General features: G+C 46.2%; 1 protein-coding gene across 2 annotated transcripts in view; it reads left to right on the top strand.

Moving 5' to 3' along the window:
* Nucleotides 1-15705: 15705 nt before the first annotated feature.
* The window catches only part of HLF (HLF transcription factor, PAR bZIP family member), a gene marked incomplete at both ends in the record, with an annotated part of 54110 nt that continues 53372 nt past the window's right edge, over nucleotides 15706-16443 (top strand). For both annotated transcript variants that reach the window (XM_080712699.1, XM_080712698.1), the window contains one exon: nucleotides 15706-15820. In XM_080712699.1, the coding sequence (XP_080568825.1) occupies nucleotides 15706-15820 (115 nt within the window). The remainder of the gene's footprint in view (nucleotides 15821-16443) is intronic.

Below are 16443 nucleotides of genomic sequence, written 5' to 3'. Positions count from 1 at the left end.
AATTTTCTCAGTCCTCTCAGAGCGCCTGCGGGAATGAATACATTAGACTCTCGGTGGCAGAAGCTTGATGGCTCGAGGAGCACTGAGGTGCCCGATGCTTTTCTTAGACAGTGAAAGCCGATGACTGTCAACCCACTGCCAGGGGGTTATTAAACAGGTGAACCACCAGAGCCATGGTTAGGATGTTCCTGGAATAGTGAGGAGAGGCCTCACCTTGCCCAGCTACCATCGGCTGCTGTCACTACAGGGAGGAAAGGCAGCCAAGTAGGTTTCTACTAAACACCAAGAATGAGATGCGTGCTTTGCACATATTGTCTCCTTCATCTGCACGCAGCTCCTATGCCCTGGTTATCATGAGTCCCACTTTATTGATGCAAAAACTGAGGCCTGAGAACTTTGGCTATTTGCCTAAGAATGCTGAACAAGGCAGTTAGCAAATCAGATTTCCTGCCATGTCTGTGTGTGTTAAATGTTTGTGGTCTCTCTTCTCTGCCTCAGGCCCATTCCCATCCCATCTCTATAAAGAGACTCTGGGTCAGGAGTCAGGAAATGGAAATTCCAGTTCTACTCAATAACCTTGGCCATGCTGGGCTTCAGTATCCATAACTTAAAGCATGAAGGGGGAGGGGGATGCTGGATGTCTCTAAATGAATTCAGGCTCTTGGAGAAAGGATGCAGAATCTTCAGGTGGCACAGGAATGCCCCAAAGGGCTCCCCAGCCAGCATTTTAGTCCAGCTCCTTGGCTCTCATTCCTCAGACTCCTCTGCTCTGTTTTTATATCTATACACATCCCTTGGCCATAGCTTTCCTTCTTTCTTCAAGAAAAACAAGAGGCAAGTACCTTGTTGTTTATTAAAAATGTATCTAGTATCTTCTGGGCACCTAACATTGTACCTGGTCACACTGATAAACAAGATTCACAAGGTTCCAGTCCTTGCAGAATGGACATTTTTAATATGAGGCACAGGCCAAACAAGCAATTATACATTTTTTCAAACTATGAAGAAAGGGAAGAAGGAAGAAAAGAGGACATGAAGGAGGAAGGATGGAGGGAGAGAAGGGAAGAAGAGGCAGTCAAATTCTATCCTGTAACATTCCACCTTTTTCCAACTCTGTATTAGGTGCCATCACATTAGTAGTTGAAATTGGCCATGGTAAACAAAAATCAACATCACAGATCATGGTTTTCTTGCTCAGAGATCCAGTTTTTAGACATTTATCAGCCCGACCCCCCACTTGTGAACTCATAGAAACTCTCTGGCACACGCTTCTTGGATCTGCTTTCTCTGGCTCCATCTGCATAGATTTGTGAGATTTGACCATGTTGTTGCATGGAGAGGATTTAGTGGGGGAGGGGGCGATGAAGAACAGAAAGACAGGGAGGGGTGAGCACCAGTAAGGAGGTGCTTCTGACTGGCTTTTGCCACCAAGAACACTTGTGAGAATGGAGTTAGCAGAGGGAGTAAGTGCTTTGGGCTGGAACCCAGTGTGAATGGCTCTCTCCCCTGATGTCAACGTGGGACCATAGCTTCTGGAGAGCAGCCCCGGAACTGCTTGGGAGAATAAACGATTAAGGAGGAGCTATCAAAGGTAGAGTGTGTCTGTCTAAGGAGAGGGAGCCAGCTAAAGGATTTGTAACTGATCGTGGGAGGATTAGGTGTACAGGAAATGAACCTGAGGCTCTGGAGGACCAGGCAGATTGCGGCCATGAAATCAAGACAACTAGACTCTTGCAGAAAGAGGGGGTATTAATGCAGCTCCTTGGTTTCAAAGCCTTTGGTTTGTAACAGGATGGGGAAGGTGACTAACACACAGGAAGAGAAAGAGGAGGAATCTTATCTCATTGGTAAAATTATACTGATAAGATATAGGAAGGGGAAACCTGAATGAGGATTATTGAGGGGAAAGAGGTTGGATTTTAAATCAAGTTTTAATAAAATCCTGAATGAATTAAAATAAGAGAAAATTATTCCATTCCTTTTGATATACTCCAGTCCTTTTCTTATTTTTATTTTTTTTTAAATTTTGAAACAGACTCTCACTAAGTTGATGAGGTTCTCACTAAATTGCTGAGGCTGATCTCAAATCTGCTATCCTCCTGATTCAGCCTCACAGGTGCTGGGATTATAGGCACGTTCCACCACATCCAGCTGGTACTGAAGATTGAACCCGGGGGCATTCTACACCACACCCACATCTTTTACAAAATTTTTTTTGAAGCAAGGTCTCACCAAGTTGCTGAGGCTGGCCTTGAACCTGTGATTATCCTGCCTTAGCCTCCCAAGTTCTAGTTTGTCTTTCAGGATTGAATTTACTCAATACTCAATTTTTTCTTTCTTTCTTTCTTTCTTTCTTTCTTTCCCTTTCTTTCTTTCTTTCTCTCTTTCTTTCTTTCTTTCTTCTTTTGTTTTCTTTCTTCTCTCTCGTTCTCTCTTTCTTCTGCTCTCCTCCTCCTTCTCCTTCCATTTTTTTCATAAAAATGGAAATCCCATAGGTGGTTTGACATTTTCTTAAAGTACTCAGTACACCTCAGTAGTGATATGAGATACTTGGATTATTAGTTACCAGAGACATGTAATTACTTAAGCACTGACTGGGTAGCAATTGGAGCCACAAGGCTGAAAACATGACAGTAGGTCTCAGCTGGATGGGAAACCATTAAGACCCGGTGTGCACAGAAACGAACAAGGAAGAGCTGAATGGTCGGGGTTAAATCACAACAGGTAAACAGAAACCCAAGCTGGAGAGGTAATGGAGAATCTGGGAAGCACTGATAACAAACAAGACTGGCATTCGGATTTGGAGAAAAGCTGACAGGTGAAGGAGGGGCCAGCTGCTCAACTCCATAAATGGTATGTTTTTTCTTTTTCAGGAGTGGGCAGGATGGAAACAAGAGCAGAGGAAAGCAATCCGTCAGCAAACTAATCAGTCCCTTTAAAGCATCCAGGCAGGTGACTCTGAAGTTTGGTGTCGTCCCAACAGAATCCATATATTTAGCCTTAGAGCAACCACTAAATGTCTTTATGAAATGAGATGGTGTTCAGTGGGATGGCGATTATCAAGAGGAAGGAACCACACACTTGAGGAATCTGTGGAGCGAGGGAGGGACAGACAAGCAATAGTGTTGGGACTGACTTTTTCTTTTCTTTTCTTTTCTTTTCTTTTCTTTTCTTTTTTCTTTTTTTTTTTTTTTTTGGTGGTACTGAGGGTGGAACCCAGGGACTTTCTACCTCCAGGCTACACTCCCAGACCTACTTTATACTTTTTTGGAAACAGAGTCTCACTAAGTTGCTGAGAGCCTCACTCAGTAGCTGAGGCTGGCTTCGAACCTGTGCGATCCTCCTGTCTCAGCCTCCCAAGCACAGGGATTATAAGTGTGCGCCACCACGCCCAGCTGACTTTTTTATTTATTGGTACATTGTAGTTGTACATCTCAATGGAGCACAAGATGGTAGAGGCATACATGCAGACACCACCCATCTAGCCCTTCCCCAATTCCCACCCCATCCCTCCTCCCTCCCCTCTTCTCATGTTTGGCTTAGTGATTGACTTTGATATGTTTGCGAATGTACTTCATGTACATTAGGGAGTTTCCCTCTTCTCCCCTCCCATCCGCTCAGTTAGGTCTCCTTATTTGCTCATCTATAGATTTTCCTTCTTGTCTAGGGTTCCTCCTATGACCCATTTTCTCTAGCTTCCACATGTTAGGGAGAGCATCTGATTGGGACTGACTTTTTCTAGGGGCATCAGGGAGGCCTTGACAAGGAGTGGCAGCTGAGTGTCAGGGCACCAGAGGTTGAGATGGGTGTCTGTGAGATAAAGAGAAGGAAACAGGCATAAAGTGAGAGGGCATGACACCTCCTACCTGAGGGGCTCCCCTCGAGCCAGGTGCTGGTCTATGCTCTTCATGGGTATCAATGCACTCTATCCTCGTCTGACGTCGGTGCAAGGACGAGCTTCATTTCACAGTTGGGGAACCCAAAGCAACAAACAGCTAAGTGGCACGCCCAAAGTCACCCATCTCACAGGCGATGGAGCTAGGATTGGAGCCCAGGAGTCTTGCTCCTGAGGTCCCATTTGAAAATTGCCCAGCTAGATTTGGGTTGGATCCATGCCTGCCCTGTATCAGCTGTGTGATTTCAACCTGTTGCGCAGCCTCCTTGAGTTCCAGTATCTATATCCATCCAATAAAGAAGGCAGTGGACATGCAGCCAAAGATTCAGTAATGGTCGCAACTTGCAAATAAAATAATTGGGACACGTTTTGGGAAAAGAGAAAAAGAAATTCTTTAGGAGGGAGTACTGGGGATGGAACCCAGGGACATTTTACCTCCAAGCTATGCCACCAGCCCTATTTTATTCTTTATTTTGAAGCAGAGTCTCACTGAGTTGCAGAGGACCTCACTAAGTAGCTGAGGTTGTCTGCGAACCACAATCTTCCCATCTCAGCCTCCTGAATGCTGGTATTACATGCGTGTGCCACCACACCTGGCTGGAAAAAGAAATTTTATTGATGTGCTAGCAAATTGGAAATGTCAGTAAACATACATTCAAGGGGGGAAAAATTCTACCTCTGAGCTATACTCCCGGCCCCATTTTATTTTTAATTTTCAAATAGGGTCTCACTAATTTGCGGAGGCTGGTCTTGAACCTGCAGTTCTTCCCCCTCATCCTCCCAAATGTTAGGACTTTAGGTATATGCCACCACGCCTGACTACAAATGTGCCTTTTAAGAGCTAGCACTTCTGGGTCACAGAAGTATGCTTATCAGAAAGACACAATTCATGCCCACATTGTCCTTGAGATAATTTTCTCGAACTTGTGGACATCAGTTCTTTTTTTATTTTTGTTAATATGCTTTTATTGGTGCACTGTAATTATGCATAATGAGGTCTGGAGTGGCACAAACATACACGCACACAGCAGTGGGTGTGTTTCCCTGTGGATCCCTTCCCACTCCTTCCTCCTCCCTGTACATACTATTGAAGTTGGTATTGATAACTTTATATGTGACCATAGCATGACAAAAAGACCAGCTGAAATCAGTAAACTGATAAAAGCATGATATTTGTTAACAGAGGGAAAAAGAAAGGAAAGGGGAAGGACCAAAAGAGGTGAGAAGAGAAAAAAAAAAAACGTTAGCTTTGAAACAGGCCACCTGCTAGCCGCCAGTGTCAGGAGCTCCAGAAGCCTGACCTTCTCTGGGAAATCACTCCTCTTTCCCTTTCCCTTCAACCATAGGTCTTAACTGAAGTGGTCACATTCTTCCCAGCCCCAGGACATTGCCCATTAATTCAAGAATAAGTAGGTGCCTTAAACTGAGTTTATCTAAACCATTCCTCTGTAACTCTGGTGTATTTTTTGGTAAAATGGTGTTATTCTTGGTACATTGTACCTTTGGTGCAGTTTTAATAAAATGCCCTCTGTACCTCAGGGGCATTTTACCTCTGAGCTACACCCTCAGTGCTATTTTATTTTACTTTTTATTTGGAAACAAGGTCTTGCTAAGTTGCAGAGTGCCATACCAAGTTGCTTGCTAAGTTGTTCGAACCTGAGATTTTTCTGTCTTAGCCTCCCAAGTATGGGGGTTACAGACATGCACCACTATGCTTGGCTTAGAAATTTTTTTTTTTTTTGGTGGTACTGGGGTTCCTGGAAACCCTTCTACCTCCGGGCTACACTCCCAGACCTATTTTTTATATTTTTATTTGGAAACAGGGTCTCTTAAGCCAGCGAGGCTGGCTTCGAACCTGCGCAATCCTCCTGTCTCCGCCTCCCAAGCGCGGGGATTACAAGTGTGCACCACCACACCCGGCTTTGGCTTAGAATTTTTAAAATAAAAACTGAAAGCTGGGCATAGTGACACATGCTTGTAATCCCAGTGCTTGGGAGGCTGAGACAAGAGGACTGCAGGTTTGAAGCCAGCTTCGACAACTTAGCAAGGCCCTCCATAACTTACTGAGACCCTGTTTCCAAATAAGAAATAAAATCTGGCTGAAGGTTTAGCTCAGAGGTAGAATGCCTCTGAGTTCAATCCCCAGTGCTCCCCCCAAAAAAAAACTGAAGAAGAGAATTATTCCCTTTCTAGTGGAGGATGTAGAATTCCTGAACTCCTAGATATTGCATACTCTGGTGTGTGGAAGAGGCGTTTCCAGAGAATGAAGACAACACAGAGAAGAAAAAATGGAGAGGTGATGGAAAGGCTTTCAAAGCTCTTCCATTTGCCTCAGCTGGCTTGATTTTGGGGATATGATACAACCAAGAATTTTCACCAGTAATAAACATTAGAACCTGCTTCCCAGCTTTCTTTAAATGATGAATTGCAATGAGTCCGCTTTAATGGAACATACCTGTAAATTCCAGTCCTTGGGAGGCTAAGACAGGAGAATTGCATGTTCAAAGCCAGCCTTAGCAACTTAATGAGAACCTGTTTCAAAATAAAAGTTAAAATAAAGGGCTGAGGGTATAGCTCAGAGGTAGAATGCTCCTGGGTTCAATTCCCATAAATAAATAAATAAATAAATAGACTTGCAATAATGCTTGCAAACCTTCTAGCCCAGTGCCTGGTCATGCTTGGCAAGTGCTAGTGGTTATTGTTCCAGTCTTCAGGATTTTTCTTCCTCTAGCAAACTTTACATTCCAGAAAACTGAACAGCTTTTAGTTTAAACTGTGCCGCTCCTGCCTGTGTATCCAGACCTGCCACTCCTCTTCCATCCCTGCCTCCTTGACTCCTCCTCGTCTATCTACACAGCCTTTCCAGGGGCTTTTCTATGAAGATTTTCCTGAGCCCTTCAGAGTTCATCCCTTTTCCTTCCTACTCCCTTATCAGTGATGCTCATCACCCTGAGCTGGGGACTTGGCTAAATTGCTGTCTCCCCACCTGAGTGGTGGGTTTCATGACCACGTTTCTCCCCCTATGAACTAGTCGTCCAGCTCAGATCAGTGCTGGGCCCCGCAGAGCCCTTTCCAGCATTGTCTGTATCAAGGAGAAGATGGCAAGGTTGTCGTCTCAGGGAAGCAGGTCTGCTGAAAAGCCATCCATCTTAATGTTCTCTACCTGACATCAAAATGCATTAACAGATGGGGAGTGGTGTGCTTGGAACCTGGTGAAATTGGAGTCCAAAGAGTCAGAAACGCTGCCTCCGGCACTGTGCAAAGACCAGCAGATGCGATGCCTGCCAGACATCATGAGTGGGAAGAACGTACCCTCAGAAGGCGTCTGTCCACGTGCGAGTAAGGAGACCGAAAACCACCTCGGGCCGAGCAAGATCCTTCAGGACGCTTCCCCCTGCGTGGCTCACCGGGCTCCGAGTCCCTGTGGACACACACTTCCTCCATGTGTGCACCTGGCTGGGCTGGCACGGTCTCATGCCATTGAAGTCATTGCACTCAATTTCCTGGCTCTGAGTCCAAGGCTCAGCAAGAAAGCGCCCACGGAGAGCAGCCCCACGGGAAGGGATACACTGTCCAGCTGACACGAATTTTTAAGTACTGCTTGAAGTTCAACATACCTGGCATGATCCTGAGAAAAAGTTCTTTTCCAAAGGAAAACCAGGCCAGGCTAACCTGTTTGCATATGGTACAAGGAACATGTCTGAGTTAATCAGCTGCAGTAGCCTCAAATCACTGAACCCATTAGCGATGTTTCAACAAAGACACCCATTCACAGGGGCAAGCTTGGCCAATCACCTATGACGTGGCTCACGTGAAGCCCCAGGAACTTCATGGAGGATGGTGACAATATTGATGAGCCGAAACCATCATCTTGAGATTAGGACACAATGAGTGGGAAGAAGTTGGTCCTCAATCTCTGCATGATGCTAGGCCATCATTCCTATTCTTCCTAGAAATACTTGGTGTGTGATAGCCTGCATGGTCTTAGCACCATTCTGTGATCTTCCCTTTCTCCTGTCTGGCCTAATAATACACTCCAATTAGCTGATAATAAATTAAAATAATAAAATCATCATAATAAACTCCAACTAGCTAATATCTGGAAATGGTATTTTAGAGCATGGATGCTCCAAGTCAATTTTGGTAAATCCAATCAGCACTGGATGCTAAGAAAATTAAATAATAGATCCTGAGTCATGATGATTCCCTTCCTCTATTGCTTCACTGTCTACATTCAGTTCTTGTTGACTAGACTTAAAAAAAAATTTTAAGTGCTACTTGGCCAACAAATGTCAGTTCCTTCACACCTGAGTAGGATACAGAATATGAGTATTCCTCCCCAATTCTGGCCTAATGGCTATCTGGAGCCTGCCTTTCTCTTGAAGGCTGGGAGCTAAAGAATGTAGCTGCCCCCTGGTGAGAGGGAGGAAAGGATGAGAAGAGCAAAATGGACGTGCCTGTTGAGAGGGAAAGTGGCTTCTAGTACCACCGGCCCAATGTAGACTCACAGGTGGGAGCGTGATTACAAAAGAGCAAAGAAACCAGAAAACGCAAAAATATCCCGAATAACAAGCCCTCGCAGTCGCTTCCCCTTCACAAGTTACCAGGCACCTCGCTATGCCTGCTGCCTTAGAATTCTCTGGCACCTCTGCAGGCTGGGATGCACAGGCATCGGCTTGTATTTCACACAAAGAAAAACCGAGACCAGAGAGGTTAGCCAAGGTCATAGGACAGAGGCGGGAATTGGACCAGCGGGAAGGAAGCCCAGTGCATTTGTTGAATGGCTATTTGCCGTTTATTTACTGGATGGAGGTTAAGAGCATACCCGTTGGGAGTCAAGTGGAGATGCTATAATTCATAGCCTGTCTGTGTATTAGTTGGCCACAGGAACATAGTGAGTGCCTCATATCCCCGTAAAATAGGATAATGATGCTATATACCCTGCACTGTCGATGCAAGTCATAAATGAGGTGATTTGTAGAAAAGAGTTGATGCTGTGCCAGAACACAGTTAATCTCTGATAAATATGCCTTCTTCTGGCTCCAAACCCTATGCTCGACTCTACTGCAACACATATATTGATTTCTTCTTTTTTATTTTTTTATTTTTTGGTTTTGGAGATTGAATGGAGGGGGGTGTTTACTTCTGAGCTACACTTCCACCCCTCTTTATTTTTTTATTTTTTTATTTTTTTGGTGGTACTGGGGGTGGAACCTAGAGGCTTTCTACCTCCGGGCTATACTCACAGACCTTTTTTTAAATATTTTATTTGGAAACAGGGTCTCACTAAGTTTCTGAGAGCCTCACTAAGTAGCTGAGGCTGGCTTCGGACCCGTGTGATCCTCCTGTCTCAGCCTCCCAAGCGTAGGGATTTTACGAGTGTGCGCCACCATGCCTGGCTCACCCCTCTTTATTTTAAAACAGGTTCTTGACAAGTTGCTAAGGATCTGCCTAAGATGCTGAGGCTGTCCTCAAATTTGCAATCCTTTTCTCTCCGCCTCCCAAGTACTGGGATTATAGGCATGCACCACCATGCCTAGCTGATCCCCCCTTTACCACATATATTATGTTCTTTCTTGTTTTTCTATGCAATTTTCCTTCATCATCCTTCCTATCACACATGCATAAACCCTACTATCCTCTGATTTTAAATACATATACATGCCTGGTTTGGTAACTCCTATACACGTCTATTTTAGTTTTTGTCAATCAAATTTACCAGAGCAACAGAAGACTTAGGGAAGGGGTAGGTAAGCCTAGCCATGATCCTTTACAAGAGTCATTCTTTAAAAAAAAGGGTGTACCAAGTCAGGTGTGGTAGCACACATTTGTAATCCCAGTACTTCAGAGGCTGAGACAGGAGGATTGTAGGTTTGTGGCCAGCCTCAGATACTTAGTGAGGCCCTCTGCAACTTAGTAAAACCCTGTTTCAAGCTAAAGAATAAAAAATAGGGCTGAGGGTATGGCTCAGAGGTAGAATGCCCCTGGGTTCAAAGTTGCAGAGGGCTTTACTAAATTGCTGAGGCTGGCAGTGAACCTAGATCCTCTAGTCTCAGCCTCCCAAATCCTAGGATTATAGGCATGTGCCACCATGCCCGACTCAAATGTTTTAATTTTGTTTTGTTTTTGGTTTGAATATACCTGCATCCAGAGAATAGGTTTGAAGGTCTTCAGTAGCTGAGTTAATGAAACATAATTTTTCTTTTTTTTTATTTTAGTTGAGCTGGAGGCTTCAGGAAGGAGAGGAGGGACATGCCCAGGTGTAGCATATTGATGTTTTTACTTCTGAATTAATTCCTGGGATAAAGTGCCCCTTTTGGCAACAGGTTCCTCTAGAACTTGGGCTCACCAGGGTGGAAAGCCCTTCATGATCACAGCACTTACCTGTGTCTACCCAGGCTCCCCGCCTCAGGGCAAAGGGGCTGGGTGGGGAGCACTGTGTGTTGAACTAAGTTTCACACCACTGGGATCTTAAGCACAAATGCTGCTCACGCTGCAAACATCTCCCTGCAGCCTGCAGGGCCCACGCCAAGATGGAGCCTCACATCTGCCCCACCATGCTGCAAAAAGAGACTCCCCTCCCTAACCTCAATGGTAAAACTCCTGAAACGACAGGACAGTTGAAAGCCACTGGCTGATTCCAGAACTTTAGAGCAAAAAAGAAAAAGAAAAGAGATAGAGATAGAGATAGATAGAGAGAGAGCCAGGGTTCACTGTGATATTCACTGTGAAATTGATTTTGAGAAACCTTCCTTTCTATGGTCATTCCTATTTTTAGGACAGTTCCACGCCTCTGGAGCCTCTGCTATTTCTCCTTTGAAACGCCTACTGAAGGGCTTAAAGAAGGACAACCAGCAAGGTTCCTCAAATCAGGACACTAAGAACACACAGTCTTAGCACCTGTGGAAGTCAGGGATGGGCATGGGAAAAGAGAGCACTCTTTTCCTATGAGATGGGTAAAGACATTTAAGAAAAACTAGCAGAAACAGGTAGGCATTCTTCTGTAAACAAATCTCTTTAGAGTCCACACGCCTTCAGCACCCTTCCCGCGCTCTTCCTAGGACACCATGCTCTGGAGTGCACGTGGTTGCACGTGGTACGCCCCCAGCAGACTGTGAGGCTCACATCTGCACAACCTCTTGCTACGTAGGATTCATCTTTGCATCACACACACCTACCGCAGCTGCACACATAGTTCTTCTGAACTAACATTGAACAAATGAATGAATGGACATGTTTTCAACCAGTGACACTTGGAACATACACCCCCAAAGACCCAGTGATGGTCGATAAACTCTCTGATGTTATTTGCCTTCACACAAAGATAAAACCAGAGACTGACTGAAGTAGATGGTGACATGGATCTATGCCACCCAACTTCCATGGCCTAGTTAGTCCCTTTCTGTATTGACTCAAGACTTGGCCATATGTCTGGCTTTGGCTGGCGGGATGTCAGCAAGCAAAGGCTTGCTGAGGGTTACACATTAGGACTTATCCTGGATTGCTGGCTCTCAGCAGCCCTGAGCTGTGGTTGTTGAGAGGTTGCTATTTTGTTTTTGTGGTACTGGGTATTGAATTGAGAGGCGCTCTAATTCTGATCTATGCCTCTATCCCTATCCCTATTTTATTTGTTTCTAAGTTTTATTTTATTTATTTATTTTTTTGGTGGTACTGGGGGTGAAACCCAGAGGCTTTCTACCTCCAGGCTATACTCCCAAACCTTTTTTATATTTTATTTGGAAACATGGTCTCACTAAGTTTCTGAGAGCCTCACTAAGTAGCTGAGGCTGGCTTCGAACCCGTACGATCCTCCTGTCTCAGCCTCCCAAGCGTGGGGATTACAGGTCTTGCCAAATTACCATGCACTGCTAGCCTTGAACCTATGCCTCCCATCTCAGCCTTTCAAATACTGGGATTACAAGTGTGCACCACCATACCTTGGGAGAGATAAGAAGTTTGATTATTCTGCTGGGGAAAAAAAAGACATAGAGCTGGGCGTGGTGGCGCACGCTTGTAATCCCCACGCTTGGGGGGCAGAGACAGGAGGATCGTGCAGGTTCGAAGCCAGCTGCATGCCCGCTGGCTTAGGAGACCCTGTTTCCAAAAATAAAAAAAGTATAAAATAGGTCTGGGAGTGTAGCCCGGAGGTAGAAGGGCTTCCAGGAACCCCAGTACCACCACCAAAAAAAAAAAAAAAAAAAAAAGACATAAATAAAAAGGCTGTGTTAAAGAGATTATGTGAAAAGAGGCCTTGACATTACAGGAAGCAAGGAGCCCAGCCATACCAGTATTGCAGCTGAGCCAAGCCCAGGATGATAGAAAATAATGAAGCAATTGGGCTGTTGTTTTTAAGCCATGAGGTTTTGAAGATGATTGTTATACATCAATAGAAAACTGGAACCATGGCTCTCTTCGTGCAGTTGTCAGGCCTAAGTGACATAACACTTGTACTGGGGCTTTGCAAAAGGACAAGTGCTAAGTGTTTGTGAGGGGTGGTTATCACTGGGTACATGTGCAGGTTGAGTTTTGTGCTGATTTACAGAGATAGGTCCATTTGAGCATTAGCCTGAGGGAGTCCCTTCTCTTATAAAAAGCAATATAAAAATACTCTCTAACCGGTTTAACATTTGGTTTCTTCTGTTGATCTCTTATTCTTACCTGATAAGCCACCTATCACTCCTGTGGGGAAGATAGAGAGAGAGAGAGAGAGAGAGAGAGAGAGAGAGAGAGAGAAAGAAGAGGAGAGGAGAGAGAGAGAGAGAGAGAGAGAGAGAGAGAGAGAGAGAGAAATGCTCAGTTTAATGAAAACCCAAATTTAAATAGCTGTGTAGCCAGAGTAGGAAAAGTGTACCAACTTCATTTATCTTAAGGGATGGAGCTAGTTTGAGGACAAGTCAATGCTTACAACTTTAAGACAACACTAAAAACACTTGAAGTAAAGAAGGCTGAGCTAGAGAGGAGGGAGAGGGAGTCGCCCTGGTCCAAGGGGCTGGGCCTCCATCTGGTCCATATCCAGAGTTGATCAGACTCAAGGAAATCGAATTACATGAACCAGACTCCCCAGAGACCACAATGCTGGTTTATCTACTTGCCATACACAATGTAATTTCTAAGCCACAGTGGGAGGCCTGCTCAGGTGGCAAGGCACAGGCAGACATTGCCAGGTGCCTTGAGTGGGAAAGGGCTTGTGTCTGGAGGCTTGTGTCTGGAGGGAGTGCAGAGAACCAGGAGCGTCAGGGCACTTGGGGTGCACTGGGTGGTGTGAAGAGGTCTGTTCCACAAAGCTCGGGCTCTGCATTCTTTTGAGCGCCCGGGATCTGTAATCTATTTCCAAGCAGGCTCAGAGGATGCTCTCAAGTATCCCAGTTTATGGGCTTGCTAGGATGTGGGGGAAATGAAGTCAGAAAAATGGCCTCCTCCTCTCCCAAAGGACAGTGGAAAGGAAGTCCCTTCCTGAATGAAAAACAAAATAGAACTGAAGAATTTGGAAAGTTCATGGAAGACCCTTAGCCCCAGCCCTGCTATATTGTTTTGTTGTTGTTGTTGTTGTTGTTGTTGTTGTTGTGTGTGTGTGTGTGTGTGTGTGTGTGTGTGTGTTGCCGGGGATTGAACTTCAGACTACAACCCCAGCCCTATTTTATTTTTTATTTGAAAACAAAGTCTCACTAAGTTAAACTGCTAAGGCTGGCTTCAAACTTGTGTTCCTCCTGTCTCAGCCTTCCAAGTCTGGTGTGGTGGTGCTGGGCGTGGTTGCACATGCCTGTAATCCCAGTACTTGGGAGGTGGAGACAGGAAGATCACAGGTTTGTTGTCAGCCTCAGCATTTTATTGAAGCTCTCCACGACTTAGTGAGACCTTGTTTCAAAATAAAAAATAAAATAGGGCTGGAGATAGAGCTCAGAGGTAGAATGCACCTGAGTTCAATTCCCAGTATCAAAAAAGGAAGAAAAAAAGAAAAAAGACAAAGGAAAAAAATGCAGGGAGGAGGAGGCTCAAGCCAGTAGGTGCTCAGCTCTCCAGACCCTTGAGAATGGATGTCCGCGTCCTGCCACAGCAATTGGAGAGTTCCACTCCACACCTGGGGATGCACACAGTACTGTGGGGTCAGCCTGGCCCAGGGAGGCTCTGCAGTTGCTGCTTAGGCCAAGAATGCTGAGACACTCTTAAGAAATACTTTACAAATTATTTTAATTACTGTGCAGACCTTGTAACTTGACCTGAGCACAGCTGTTCTGGGTCCTGTTCTCCTCTAGTGTAAATATTCCCCAAATCCCATTCAGTATGGATGTCTCTCTCCTGCCTTTGTGCCAGTTCAGGAAATAGTTCATCAGTGCTCCCCTGACAGCCTGGGAGGCAGCTCGCAGCACCTCCTCCACTCTACTTTTTGCAACCCATTTGGACTTCTAGGAAGTAATTTTTGGATGGTTGTGCAGAGAAGCATAAGCAGCCTAGACTTTGGGGGAAGCTGAATGATGTTGTTACACAAAGCCGGGGTCTTGCGTTCTTTTGAGCACCTGGACACGAAAGAAGGTACTAAACTTGGCTGAGGCCAGGAGAAACAAAATCTTTACCTTCAATTCTGTCTAAATCAGTGCTTCTCAAAACTTGGCTGCTTGTTGAGAACTTTAAACCAGGGAACTTTAAAAACTATGGATGAAGCCGGATGTTATGTGCACACCTGTAATCCCAGTACTTGGGAGGCTGAGACAAGAGGATTTCGGGTTCAAGGCCAGCCTCAGCAATTTAGTGAGACCTTCAGCAACTTAGGGAGACCCTGTTTCCAAATAAATGCTAAAATAGAGTTGGGGTGCAGCTTGAAGGCAGAATGTGCCTGGGGTCAACCCCCTGTAGAGGGTCTACTGTAATGGATCTGGGGTGCCACCTGGGCATGAGGGTTTTTATAAACTCCCCAGTTTATTCCTAGGTTGAAAACTACTAATATAAATTCTTAATTTCTCTTCTCACTCTGACCAAAGAAATAAACATAATATATGTGTGAGTGAGTGTGTGTTTGTATTTGCAGAAATGTGTCCATTTGAGAATTAACCTGACTATATATACATTCTAAGCTCAGGTCAACTGCCTCAGGAAACCTGACACCTGTTTCTGCAAAGCAGCCCGCCAGCACTGCAAGGTCCAGAAATATCCACGCGCGCGGCGAGACCAACCAGGCAGCGCCGGCGGGGCGGGGCGACGGGCGGGGCCTATCGAGGCCCCGCCCCCGCACGCCTATCGGCGCGCGGTGCGGGCTCTGACGTCACTCTTGTCAGGGCCGCGGCACATGGGTGGCCGGATGCGCTGAGCCGGCGCTGCGGGGCAGCGGAGCGCGGGGAGCAGCGGCTGCCGGCGCGGGGAGGGGGGTGGGGTGGGACGGCGCGCTGCCTTGGGTGTTTGCAACGAGGGACTGGGGCTGGTGCGGTGCCTTCTGGCCTTCTGCAGCTGTCTACAATTTTTTTCTTTCTTTTCTTTCTTTCTTTCTTTTTTTTTTTTTTTTTTTTGTAATTTTGAACATTTTGCCAGACGAGGGGTTCAAGCAGGTGAGAGCATCCTGCGCGTGGCCGAGGAGCCCGCGGTCACTTGGCGCGCTCTCCTGGGACTGTCTGCACCGAGAACCCGAAAGTTGTTTTTAATTTTTTCAAATATATATTTTTATGCAGATGTATTTATAAAGATATAAGTAATTTTTTTCTTCCCTTGTCTTCTCCACCGCTTTTGAAAGCCAGTACTTTTAGCCAAGAACGGAAGGAAAAACTCAGCAACATTTCGAGGGGTTTTCTTTTTAAAAGAAAAAAAATATTGAGCTCATCGCGATGGAGAAAATGTCCCGACAGCTCCCCCTGAACCCCACCTTTATCCCGCCTCCCTACGGCGTGCTCAGGTCCTTGCTGGAGAACCCGCTGAAGCTCCCCCTTCATCACGAAGACGGTGAGCGCTGCCGCGGCCGCCGCCGCTCCTTCCCTCCCGGCTGCCCCGCTCTGGGAAGGGACGACCCCGGGGTCCCCCTCCTTGGCCAGGCACCCCCGCTGGCCGGCGGGAGCATCCATCCCCTCCCTCCCTCCCTGCCCCACCGCGCCCCGGCCCCGCTTTGAGGACATTGAAGAGCTCACCCATCTCCTTCCTTCTCAATAAAAAAGGGGATCCCTCTAGACCATCATTTAAAATAGCACCGAGGATCTGGCCCAGCCTGCGGGGGTCAGGCTTCTGCGGTACAGGTGGAAGGTAAACTTGACAGGTCGGGATCCTTGCTTAAGATAACAGAGAAGAGGCTGCGGGAGGGCGAGCCTCCCGAGCAGGGGAGGAGGAATCAGGGGCCTGGTCCCGACCAGGGGCTCCAGCGAGGGGTCTCCCGGCGTAGCCTAAGTGTGGGAATTGTGTTCCTGTTTTTGTTACTGCTTATTATTGGGAACTCGGGAGTTGTGAGCCTTTTCTCCCGCGGCAGGGTAATTCAGACGGGGCGGTAGGGGCAGGTGGGGGGAGTGGTCTCTCGGCGGGAAGCCGTGCACGCCTCCAGTGCTGACACTCTGCCCGTGCACTTTTCCTGGTGGGAG

This window comes from Muscardinus avellanarius, assembly GCF_963383645.1.
Source record: "Muscardinus avellanarius genome assembly, chromosome: 16".
Classification (NCBI taxonomy): Eukaryota; Metazoa; Chordata; class Mammalia; order Rodentia; family Gliridae; genus Muscardinus; species Muscardinus avellanarius.
Note: the sequence above shows the minus strand (reverse complement) of the source record. Positions and strands in the feature narration are given on the sequence as shown.